This window comes from Aulonocara stuartgranti (genome assembly GCF_965226115.1).
Source record: "Aulonocara stuartgranti genome assembly, chromosome: 16".
Classification (NCBI taxonomy): Eukaryota; Metazoa; Chordata; class Actinopteri; order Cichliformes; family Cichlidae; genus Aulonocara; species Aulonocara stuartgranti.
The window spans coordinates 1266506-1279619 of NC_138952.1; the positions used below are offsets into that span (position 1 = coordinate 1266506).

Here is a 13114-nt window from a genome sequence, read left to right on the forward strand (position 1 = left end):
CCTGACACGATCTCACTTGCTGCTTGCTCTCACTTTCTTTTCCTCTCTAAGCCTGTGTGTTCTTCTCTCCCCCCCCCCCCGCCTCCTCTCTCTCCCCACCTCCACCCTCCTCATCCACCCTTCCCTCTATCCTCATGCATTCCTCTCACTAACGTCCCCTCTTTTCTCATTACTGCCATTCTTCCTTTGCCTCCACCCCACTTATGCTCTTCCGTTCTTTGACCTCTCCTCGCTTTAAACCCCACTCCTCATTTCCACCACTCCTTCCTCCCCCTCCTACTTTGGTGACTCTGTGGCTGCTGGTGTGGGCATGCGGGCCTGCCTGACAGAGTTTTGCATGCGCGGCCTGTCTAACTTTTATTCAGATTCAAAGAAAAGGATCCGTACATCCTATCAGAGTAAGTCGGGCCTTCCCAAAGGCCGGGGGAGTCGGTGTATGTGTGTGGGGGTGTGGGTTGGTGTTTTGATGGATATAGTAGGACATGATGTTTGGTACAGATGATTGCCACAAGAACTGACACAGACTCGAAGCCCAGGACAAACCAAAGACATGACTGGGATGAAGCGAGACGTCACCTGCAGAGCTTTGTCTGTTACAGTCATGTCCAGCAGTCTGTCCTTTGCAGAAGAAGAGACACTTCTTTGAGACAGCAGAGCAAGCGCAGTTATAAATAATGCATTATCCATGCGATGTATATTTTAACTAAAGCCAGTGGGGTTATTGAAGCTAACTGTGTGCTTTTTGTTGACGGTTACAGAGGAAAGTTTAACGACGGCACCTCTCAGTGTCTTCAGCCATTTGTAACGTCAGCATAAACTACCGGCATCACCAATGTTTGGCAGAACCTTTGACTGAAGACAAATAATTTAAAAAGTCCAAATGTTTTGAGCTGTGACGAGTCTGCGAGGCTGTTAATGAGTCCTTAATGAACGCTGCTTCAAACAGCCCGCGTCTGCAGTCGGGCTTTGAGGGCCGAGTTAGAAATCTCAGTGTTTGTGGCAGTTTTTACAGACGACTCCATGTCGGCTCGTGCTTGCTGCATGTGACTGAATTTGTGTGTGTGCTGTTTGTATGTTCGATATTTATTCCACTTCATCATGAGATTTGCACTACATGCTTTTTGAATTTTAATGCGAGCTGGTAAAAGATGTTAAATCTGACTGTAGTGCAGGTCGCATCAGTAATCAGCCACTCTGCCCATCAAGGCACTTTGAGTCCTGATAAAAAAGCAAAGAGCAAATATTCGAGGCTGACCTCGGGAGGAATGATGTAATGATGAAGCATTGTTGCTAGCTGCACTCTTTCTTTGGGCTTAGCGTGGCTGACTTCTACCAATCAGACGTCTGCTTAATCTGCATGACCGGCTTCAAATAATCTGACACCCTGCGTGTGCTGCTTCTTCTTCCTGTCGGCTGCTGCAGGCCTTACTGAACTCACTGACAACCAGCAGTCGATTGACATGGAGAGGAACAAGTCGCCCACTTCAGGTAACCTGCTCGCACTCTCACACACAGACACGCACCTGCAGCCTCCAATCCTTCATTCCCTGAATGCAAATGTCTTGAGTCTTTGTGGGTGGGATGCTTTGTGTTTAAACTTGAGTTACAGCCTGTGGTCACCTCGTCACCAGAGCGTGGTCACGTGGTGAGAGCGGCACTCTGTTCACTGTTGTTTCAGAGAAGTGCTGGCACTCCTTCAGTGGAGTATACTGGGTTTGTCTCAGCTGGTTGGTCCTTTAGTCTGAAGTCGTGTGGTGACCGTGTTTCCCAGAGGTGAAGAAGAAGGAGCGCTGCACGCTCCATCGGCTCGGTCGTTTCCTTTGACATGTTTGTCTTTCACTAACACTGATACGGCCGACTGCAGTGGAGATGGAGCCTGCATGTTAATGAGCAGCAGTAACATCAGAGTGGTTTAGATTCTCATTTTGTGTCATTGACACTGCATTCTTTTTTCTTTGAGTTGTAAATTGGCTGGCATGTTATCATTACTTGTAGCAAATACTCGAGAAGAAAGTTTTCACCTGGACTCCTGTGATAAGGTCAGCCAATCACTGCACCTGGTTAGCTGATCGTCAGCACCTGTCGAAGCCGAGGTTTTAGCACAACACGTCAGACTCTACAGGTCAGCAGGGTAAATGATGGAAGGGCTGCAGGAGAAAGGACGTGGCAGCACAACTTAGGTTTGCAAAGCTGCATGTGAACAACACATTTGGAGAAGACCAAGCATCAAACCAACTGTCAGCCCTGTGGTGGAGGTGAGGATCACCTGCAGTCACTGAGTGGATTATGAACTGCCCGTCCAACCACTAAAGCTTGACTGAAACTGGGTCGTCAACACCGTTAGCACCTACTCGGATCGACTCGCCACGGTGTTTAAGGTTTGTTCACTTGGTCATAGTACCTGCTCAGCTGTCATCAACTGGGATTCGCACAAAGGCGGGACCGAAAAGCAGACTCGGCGCACTCACTGAGAACTATAGACAAGATTTATTTACAGAGGGGTCGGTCAAAAACAGAAGCTCATGAGGGAGGCTGTTCTGAGAAGCTGCGATCAAAGCCGTGGGAGTCTGTACCAGAGGGAGGAACGATTAGTGAACAGGTAAGGGAGCAGGTGAATCAGGACAGGGGTGCAGTCGGCTTACATGCAGGGCCAGGTGGGAGAGTTTTGGGCGGTGGGGGTGTTTCTGTGGGAGAGGCCAGAGAGGGTGAGTGCGAGGGGAGGAATGGTTCCTCGAGTACTTCACGAACGTCAGGGATGGCAGGAGGACAGGCAGGCGAAGCGACTGGTTGATGATTCCTTAATGCAAAAGCCAGCGCTGGAGGAGGTGAGCAATGAATCCAGAGGAGGATGGCTCGGAGACCTGAGCCCAACGAAACAGAGTCAAGGCTTGAAGGAAGAGTGGAGCGCAGACGGGGCGTGGCTGCCACAGTAGGTGACTGAACCAACTGGCGATGAGTAGCAGGTCGCGCTGGCTTCGATAGTTCATTGTGATCGAACGAGGCTCAGGTGCGAGGCGGGCGGCTCCGCCCAAGAGAGAGCCGGTGAACCATCCAAAACACAATCCCCACAGCTGCTCCCACGGACCGCGACAGGCCGGGGTTTCAAGCCATCCGAGCAGGTAGTAAAATGTGACGTCACTCGATGAGTCATGACAGCGTTTAATCAAAACTCCCACCTTAAAAAAAAAACCCGGCAACGAGGGAAATGGCTACAAAAAAACAACGGCGTCCCCGAGTCTGACGAAGGGTCACAGACCAGGCAGCAGGAGTGTCGTTACCTCCACGACCACCGTCGTTTTAGCCTCCGTGTCGCACGCTAATTATGTCTAGCAACACTCGGACGACCTCGCACATCGGGTGGTACTCGACTGTAATGGGAAAACCAGTCGATGCGAATCGAGTCGTGGCGAGTCGACCAGCGTAGGTCCTGATGGGGCTAACGTGAAAATGATCCCAGCAGCTGCTGAGAGAAAAGTCCTGTGAAAACTGCCTTCATCATGTGACTGCTCGATTCAGCACACATGCTTCCTACAAGATGATAGTGTGATAAAACCTAAACGTATTCATGTTTGCATTCATGCTCATCATGATGTCACTGGCCTCGAGTTTCAGCATCACACTTTGGAAATGTGACAGAAGCACATCTGAAAGCTGGTCTCTGGATGAGATCAGTGCAGCTGAAGACAATGAGGCAGAAACGTGTAATGGATGAAGAAGAGATGAGAACATTTCCCAGCAGGTGTTTGTGTGTCTCAGAGGAAACGCCACCTGAGCAAACGAGTGTGTAGATCTGTGCTTAAGTCCCTGCCAGGCTGGCACGCCGCGTCCTCGGGGCTCTGTCGGGTTTGTAAGGCCTCAGGTTAAAAAACAACCAAATCATATTCAGTGTTTCCTACGCTCATGTAACAGACGGGAAAATAAAAACAGAGGATAGGAAACAGAGAACTATAGGAGCTCAGGTACCACATCAGGTAATCTTACTGCATAAAACCTGGAGAGGAAACAGACGCCGAAGCACTTTGTGTCATCGTATCATCCCTCAGTTTGCCTCGACGGCTGATTGTGCTTTGGTGGCTTTTAAAGAAAGGAGGATAATGGAACTGTGTTTTTAATCTTCAGAATCAGCAAAGACTCGATTAAACCTGCAAAACAACATTTCAGTAGTTGTTTAATTCATGTTTGTTTCTCTGTGTGGCAGAAAAACTGCAGCCACAGTCGATCTTTGTGTGAGATCTCATTGCTGGGGTTCATTTTTCATTGATTGTGCACACGAACGATTCATGCAAATACTCAGTTTGATGTCTTTGTCTTTTCCTCGGAGCTCAAAGCTTTCTGATTCTTCACCAAAGTCATTCACAGGAAAACTGATCCCTGCCTTCCAACCAGCAATGCACAGACCGTTCCTCTTGTCCTGTCGTTGATCCTTCAGTATATGTATGTAGTCTGGTGTCAGGCCGGATCCACGTGGGCCTGACGGGGAAACATAAACAGGTAGATGGAGCCAAATGCTAAAAACGATACGCCAGCCGTTGTTTAGTGACAGCTTTATTAAAAATCCGCTTGTGTAACTTAAAGCACAGATCCGTGTCCACAGGAGACCGAACACGAACGTAAAATCCCACCAAATGCATTTTGTGGATGCATCAGTAATTTAGCTCAGCTGTCCACAGTCTGCTCGTCGATGGTTTTCCTGTGATTGTTGTGTAAACACACACAGGACACACTGTCGGTTTGTTCTCACGTGGACTCTGCAGCCTTGCCCTTGAGCCTCCCAAGGAGAGGATAACAGCAGCGTGACAGATCCAGGACGAGCTGTTCTGTGCTGCTGTGGCGGGGAGTCTCTCAGCATTGTGATGTGGACGAGGTCACGGTCATTCTGTCCTATTACAGGCCTGTCGCTTGTTAATTAAAGAGATGGAAAGGAGAAGAATTACGGAGCGGTGGATGAAAAGCACGTGGACAGATGCGGCATGACGCTGCATGATTGTGTCTGATTCGCTTTAACGGTTAAACGCTGGGGGGAGGGGGGGCTGAGGTTCATAGTTGTAAGAACTGTTAGCAATGGCTGAGAGCAGGACGGCTTTAAATGTCAGTTAAATCAGGTTTGGACTCATTCATATTAATGCAGCGCGGATGTGAAATGTATTAAAAGTTGCGCCCGCAGACAAAGCTCGCCGCGCTGTGCCGACAGGTGCAGAGTTCACGCTTTGTTTTCTCCGGCTGAATATCATCTTCAGCCTGCTCCGTGGCCATTAGAGGCTGTCCGCCTGTCCCCGGCACACCTGTTGTGCTGTATCTGTTCAATGCCATAAACAGACTGTGGACAGCTTATTAAGGCAGCCGGCCATCGTCCTGATTCACCCCCCGTGTCAAAAACAGGAGCTTCTCTCTCACTTCTCAGCACAGCTTTCCGCTCTTGTTCCTGACCTTCCTCCCGTCTCTCTTTTGTCATCAGGCCCAGTAATTGGCCCCTCTCCGGCCTCAAAGCTGTCTCCCTTCACATCCTTCCCGTTGTCTTCTCTTTAATGTCCTGAGGTGTGTTGTTTGGGTCGTGTGTTAGATTTCCTCTGGGAGCAGTACATGTCGCTGTAGCCTGGCTTGACCTCAAAAAGGGGACTAACAAGACGAGACGCGAGTGCTCGGCGCCTGACCCCCACGCTGCAGCTGTGTGAAGGCTTCCAGCACTTTGTCCACGCTGAGCCAACCTGGTACCGCAGGTTGTACCTAAAGTGTAAGCCTGACCCCACGGGGTATATTTAGCACCTGAGGGGAAAGGTGAGGTTTGATCACATTTAAAAGAAGCTTAAATACACATTTTTCAGCTAAACCCTGCTGGAGGGTTTTCTACAGCCATGTCTGTGTAATGTACAAACCCATGTAAGCACTAATTAACCTGCAGAGAAACAGTTAAATTCATCACATGCTTAAATCCCTGATGCTTTCCTTTAAATGCTCCTCGCGTCTGCACGGTCACTCAGGAGGTTTTTGTTTGTTTTGTGGTTTTTATTTTAAAATCAGAATATAAATTAAAAGTAAAATGAAAGATTCAGCAGTGTTAAAAACCTTTTCATTAAACCAGGAAGTTTCATAAATCCTAACCATGGTGTTTAGCTAATAATACACACGTAGCAAAGCCTGCTGTAGCAGTGGATGGTTAACAACCACAAACAGGCAGGTGAACGTCGTTAGCCATGTGTTAATCATGTGTGCAATCCATGAATCGGGCCTTCAGGAAGCTGACCTCAAAAGTGGGAGCAGTTAGTGGACTTCAAAATAAAAGCATAACAAGAGTGTGTTCTTCACCTTAGTGAGGCAGATGCTTCCCAGCTCCCTTACACCCGCCACAAAATTAAAAATTAGCTCGCTATCAGGAACGTTAATTTAGCTGCAGATCATTCTACAAAAAGAAACATTATTTTATTACAAACATATAAACTGAATGGCAGCGTTTCTTCATTTCCTTCAAATCTTCTGTAGATATTTTTATGATGCCACCGCCCAGCGATAGTCTGAATGTGTGGCGTACCCCTGTGATGTCATCACCTCCAGCACCGTGGTAACCAACAGCTTTGCTCTGCACACTAATACAAACACAGGACCTATGGCCACTTCATTAGGTACTGGGGCGATCGTGGCTCAAGAGTTGGGAGTTCACCTTGAAATCGGAAGGTTGCCGGTTCGAGCCCCGGCTCGGACAGTCTCGGTCGTTGTGTCCTTGGGCAAGACACTTCACCCGTTGCCTACTGGTGGTGGTCAGAGGGCCCGGTGGCGCCAGTGTCCGGCAGCCTCGCCTCTGTCAGTGCGCCCCAGGGTGGCTGCGGCTACAATGTAGCTGCCATCACCAGTGTGTGAATGTGTGGATGACTGGATATGTAAAGCGCTTTGGGGTCCTTAGGGACTAGTAAAGCGCTATATAAATACAGACCGTTTACCTTGCGGTACCAGGTTGGCTCAGACTGCACAAAGTGCTGGAAGCCTTCAGACGGCTGCTGCACGTCCGTGATGTGAACATGCCAAAGATGCTCAGCTGGGCTGAGATCTGTGAGGCGGTGTGTTATCCTGCTGGATGCATCCATCACAGGATGGTACACTGTGGTCATAATAAACTCCACCCTCTCAATGTTTCTGAGCAGGTAATATTTTCCATCTTCTGTTGCCCAGTTTTCATGGGTCTCTCTGAGTTGTAGCCTCAGTTTCCTGTTCTTAGCACCCAGTCTGGTCTCCTGCTGACCCAGCTTGTCTTCTTCGAGCTTAAACCATGCTCAGAGCTGCCTGGCCATTCACCTCTGACCTTTGACCTCGCCGAGGGGCCGACCTCCGTAAGTGAATGACATACGACCATGACATGGTTGTGCAGTGAAAAGCTGCCACGTCTGAAGTCACTTAAATCAGCTTTCTTGCCCTGATGCAGTTCTGTCAGCTGTACAGGTCCACTGTTCCCACTGGTACCAGTCAGTCATGTCTCTGCAGTCAGAGGCTTCTTTGGCCACAGTGTCAGCATCGGGGTAACAAAACAGTAAAGTTACTCACGAGTAGGGATGGGTACCGGTGTCCGGTGCCATGATGGCACCGGTTCTGACATAAACGGTAGTAACCAGACCGAAAAGCAGCGCACATTTCGGTGCTTTTTTTTCCTGAGCTGTGATACACTTCTAGCCAATCATTTTACGTTTCCCAGGATAGTAGGCGGGGCCAGGTACGTACGTTCAGTTAGAGCAGAGCTACAGATTAAAAATGCCCAAGGCAAAGCGGTCAAAAGTCTGGCTGTACTTCACAGCAAAAGATGCAAACTCAGCAGCAACAAGTGCTTTAAGCTGATACTGTGATACTGTCAAAGGAGGTAACACCTCAAATCCGATGAAACACCTGGCGACGCATAGCGTTTTTTTTAAAAGCCGAAAAATGCGCCGTATTTGATAGCTTGCTGCGAGACCTCACACCGAGCACATCTACTGCGGGTGTGGTGCCTGTTATCAGACCCGGAGTTAGCAACATCCCCCAAGAACCCGAAGAGCAGAGTCCTGGCCCCTAGCCCTGCCAGTGTAGCAGAAATGATGAGGATGATGATGCAGCAGCAGCCGTTCTTCTCTGCGTGAGGAGCTTAATGTTGTTCGTGTGTAATTTACGTTGAGTAGGCTAACCACGTTATTACATTAATGCAGGTAAGGTGAACTAGCAAACATGATCATAGCTACATGCGGCTGTCTTCTTGTTTGATGGCAGATACTCCCTTCACCCTGCCAAAAAGGCTAAAATGACCAAAGAAAAAGTGGGAAACAGCTAAACATGAGAGGCTTTTGGACAAAGTTTGTGTTCTCCATTCTTTAAGCACCGGCACCGTTTCAAAAGTACCGGTTTGGCACCGGTATCGGATAAAACCTAAACGATACCCATCCCTACTCACGAGTGACAATAGTGTCACCGAACGAAGGATCCGATCAGGTCAGTTTATGAATGATGGTTAAAAACTCAGTCTCTCCTGGTCCTTCTGTCCTGCAGAGCGTGAGCGTTGGGTCAAACGTGGTTAGATACACAATACTCAGCTGTAAGAAAGCACCTCCTCAAAGTGAGTAATGGGACCTGTGAGTGTGCAGTAGCTTAGCATCAAAGCTGCTGAGTGTGTGTGTGTGAGCTTTACTCAGAAAGACTGCTGCCATGTTATTAATAAGGCATAGCTGGGTACAGACAGCTAACAGACTTATCAATATTACAGAATCATGATTCTATCCAATGAATATTTAATGGCTGTAAGCACGTTTGAACTCTTATTCTTTCAGCTGAAGATGAGACATGAGAACAGGATTTAAACTGCTGTGTTAGGATGGTGCAGGTTAGTCTGCAGAACAGGAAATACTGAGGGAATATTATCCATATTATATTATCCATATTTATGGAAAGACTTCTGCTCACAGAGAGCTTTGAGCCATCCTCCAGGGCCTGTGGACAATCCTCAGAGGAGCTGATTGGTTAGCAGGTGGTGATGTCATAGCTGTTGAACGTAACCTGCTGCAGCACAGGTTAGGGCTGTAATATGAGTTGCTACGGCAACAGGTCATGGTTGGAAGTAAACCGCCTCCAGGATAAAGTTACCTGGAAAAGCCTGGAAAATGCTGCTCTGTAGGATGAGCCTGTGGTGTGGTAGCTGTAGTAGTCGTAGTAGCAGTGCTGCTGTGGTGTGTTGCAGTGATGGCTATGTGACCTTCCCAGTATCTGCTGGTGGGATGCAGCTGTTCTTATGACACCTTCTGTTTTCATAACCTCACGACTGTTTCCTTCCTATTACCTGCAAGTTTCTCTTCTCCCCAGTTCACCCACTGTGTTTGTCTCTCCCCTGTTGCCCTGAAAAGTCTGTGTCTGTTCTGTTGGATCTCCTGTTCCAGTTCATTACCCAACCTCCCTTCACAATGACCCCCGCGTCCTGCCCGAGCCTGTGGCCAGTCTGAGAGCCAGCCACTGCAGTCCAGTCTTTTACTTACTGGACAATGGTAAGAGGAGGGGTGTTTCATGGATCTCAGCCTCTTCGTGGACACCTGCTTGGAATTTCTGTCTTTCTTTCTTTGTTTGTGTCGTTGTTTTGGGAGAGGGAATAATTAGGCTGCTGTGTGATGTTGCACCTGCACGCTAACGCTGCTTCCACACTGTGAGCAACACTATCAGCAGGGCGCCAGACGTTTACTGACTAATGTTGAAGCACAGGTATCAATATAACATATTCAGCCTTTAAATAAAACCTCGTGCTCACTGACCAATGGGGACACAGTAAATTCATAACAACGAATCATATTTCTTTGGCTAGCACAAATGTTGTATATATAATAGAAGCTGTAGACGGTAGTTAAACAGCAGCAGGTGCACAGGTGGAGGAGGCTCCTCCGTCACCTGTGGTGGGTCATGGGTCAGTTCAGCATGAAGCATCTGCAGTCGAGAACTAATAAAACCAAGCAGCAGCATCACTGTGTGAAAAGTGCGGTCGAAGCCTCTCGCAGCACGTGTGAAGCCTGCAGTGCAAACAGGCTTACAGGACTCCAGACTGTGGCTGCTCTTCAGTGTGCTCCATGCTGTGTGTGTGTGTGTGTGTGTGTGTGTGTGTGTGTGTGTGTGGAGGGCGGGTCCAAACATGCTCCCGTACCTGGCAATGGCGCTCGGGGTCTCTGTCTGTCTGCGTGTCAGTAAAGCTGCTGTCTTATCTTGCTGTGCTCTTGGCTAACATTCATCACTGCTGTCTCTGACTAACTGCATGGAGCCCTCTCTGATGAATAAGCCCTCAGCTTGCTTTGGATGTTCAGAAGTTAGTTTTTCAGAGGTTTAGTCCTGTGTTAGCCTCGTTTGGGATGTCAGCACTCTGCACATTACTGTAACCTGGACACAACCTGGCTCTTGTCACCTTGATCGGTGACAAGAGCAGCAGGATGGTTAGAGAAGACAGATGAGCACGGGCCTGACGAGCCACAGGAAGTACGATGGACGCTGCAGTTATGTCTCTCAGAGGTATCTGTGTTGTCTCTGTGCTCGCCGTCCGTGTGGACAGATAAGACGTTACCTGCTGAGAGCCGGTGCAGGCGAGAAAAACAGGCTGATAAATATGTAAATGCTGCAAATGCAGCGACCTGCAGGGTCACAACAACAACTCTAAAGATCCACCTGCTGCTGGATAACAAGAAGGCTCCATTCTGCTGTGAATCCTGGAGTAATGAGCAGAGTGCTGAGGTCAGCGATGAGGCTGGTCCGACATCAGTTACTGTCACACGTGTGTTTTAAAACACTGTGTGCACGAGAACAATGCAGAACACACGTGAACGCGTGACATCGCCACTTTCCGTCTCTGTGGTTAAAACCAAAGGTGCTGAATTCCAGTGGGTGCAGTGCATGCTGGTTAATATTCATGTCACAGTGAGAGACCCTTCGGCTCCTCAGATCAGTCCCACCGGTTTATTTTGATTAAAATACATTTTATGATGTGTTAATGCAGCCGCTGAGCCATTAAACAGAGGAAGCATCTGTGAGCTACAGGTTCATTATGAGAACATAATTCCTGTCGTTGCATCTCCAACGCTGCACCTTTCGTGCGGTCGCAGCAGCATCTGGTGACTCTGGTTTATTATGAAGAGCGCACAAGCACTCGGCCCTCATCTGTTATCTCATTAGCAGCACTTATTCAAAAGTCCGTCGAGGTTCACGGAAGAAATGCAAACAAATGAATGACCGGAGATTCGGTGAGACCAGTGTTTCCCATCACACGCTCAGCCGCCGCGTCGGCCGTGCAGCAAACATGCTGAATGACATCAAGCAGGTGTTTCGTGCTTTTTTTCCTCGTGGTCATCAGCTGGATCGTGTCTTCTAAATCCCGCCTTCTTCCTGAGGGGAAACTGACACGTGACGCCTCGAGTTCGACCTTTGCAGTTCTCTCCTTACTGCAAAATGCTTGCAAAATGTGTATGTGGTTATTTTGGTTGCCTTCAGTGTCTGACTTAGTTTTTTTATGACACTTTGTGGTGTCACCCTGTTCATTTGTTGCTTCCACGTCAAATCCCAGGCCCACAGAGCGGACTTCATTATTCCAGGTGCAGACTTGAGGAGGAGAGTGATTAAAAACATCAGAATGAGTCTTTACACGTTAAGAGATGCAAAGAGAGCACCTGCTTCAAATGACTAATCACTGAGTAATCGCTCTGTCCACTCGAGACTTCCTGCCGTTGCGCTGACTCAGTATCACTGATCGTGCCGGCCTGGGATGACAGTGGAGCATGCTTTTTGAAAATATGCCTGCAAACATGCAAGTGCACCAGTTTGCATGTTCTTTGTTCATTTGGTTTCTTTTCAGTTTTTCCCCACTTTGGTTTGCCATCGTTTGAAGCAGACTACACCTCCTTTGTTTTCTTCTTCCATGATTTCTTTTTTGTTCTATTTTATTTTGAAGGGATTAACTGGTGCTTTGTTTCCTATTCTTTTGTTTCAGTAAAGGGACCCGGCAGAAAGTTAAGTCTGCCAACAGATCTTAAGACTGATCTTGGTACGGTAGGCGAAAGCCAGCAGTTTTCACTTGATTTCCTTTGAGTTTCTGCTTTTCTCATGGTTTCTAGGCTTTTGTGTTGCATTAGTACTTTTGGATTTCACTCAAACTTTCCTCTTTCAGTTTCCTTGTTGCTCTGTCCGCCTGTTCAACCAGCCCATGAGACTGTCGGCCTAACGTGTTCGTCCATTTTACCCGTCAGTGTGTTTTGATTTAAAGCGTCTGTGTTTGTTCCTTCTACATTTTGCAAGTGTTTACAAAGGTGATTTGTAGCTCATGCCCATATTTGAACTTGAGGCATTCTATCGCTTTACCATGATTGGACCATCCTCTGATTTATGCAACCTTTCCTCCATTGACAGGCTTTGCTCTGCGGTGCTGGATCACTTGCTACCTCGCTCATTGTAACTGGCCCATTTCTCTCTTAAACAGCCTTCCTTCCATTTTGACTGGACCCCCCCCCCCACCCCCACCCCCCATACATCTAACTGCTGCACACACATGCAGATCTCAGGTTTCCCTCTGCAGCGCCACACATGCTGTCGCCTCCCAGAACTTCTGCTTCTCTAACCCCCCCAAACGTGCCTCCTGATTTTTGACTTGCTGTTTGGTAAATGCTCCATCAGCAGGAAGGGTGAGGACAGAAACCCAAACTTTGAATGCAGCACATTTAGTTTTGGTGTCGTCATCGAACATTGAAGAAAACAGTAGAGCTGCAAACGCTGAAGGTTTAAAATCCACAACAATAGAAACCTGTGTGACAGGAAGACGCTCGAGTCTATTGTGTTTGTGCCTTTGTGTGGATGATGTGTGTTTGTGCGCGTGTGATGAGGGGGTGGAGTGGGATGTGCACGTCAGCACAGTGTCGCGCTCTCAGCTGTAAACCAGTTTCCATCAGAACATTTCGAGGCAACGAAATGAACAAAATGTGAAGCCCGATCGCGGCGGCGTCAAACGCTCCGTGTTACCTGCAGTTTTTCAGTCCCCGCGCTGCCTCGTCAGTCCTGCTGTGAAACTGGGTGAGTGTTGCACGTGGACTGGGTGGCACCCTGGAGCTTTTCATCTTCACTTTGAAATTGAATCATTTTTGCAGCGACTGGCTGC

General features: G+C 48.3%; 1 protein-coding gene across 9 annotated transcripts in view; it reads left to right on the top strand.

Moving 5' to 3' along the window:
• stxbp5l (syntaxin binding protein 5L) overlaps positions 1–13114 on the top strand; it is a 127903-nt gene that overhangs the window by 97539 nt on the left and 17250 nt on the right. For 3 of the 9 annotated variants that reach the window (XM_082509147.1, XM_082509149.1, XM_082509152.1), the window contains exons 19-20: positions 330–398; positions 1423–1488. The exons of 1 other annotated variant lie outside the window; for it this stretch is intronic. In XM_082509147.1, coding sequence (XP_082365273.1) covers positions 330–398; positions 1423–1488 — 135 coding nt within the window. Of the gene's footprint in view, positions 1–329; positions 399–1422; positions 1489–9380; positions 9486–11956; positions 12011–13114 lie in introns of all 9 variants that reach the window. 5 more of the 9 variants (XM_082509148.1, XM_082509151.1, XM_082509153.1 and 2 more) reach the window with 3 other exon arrangements.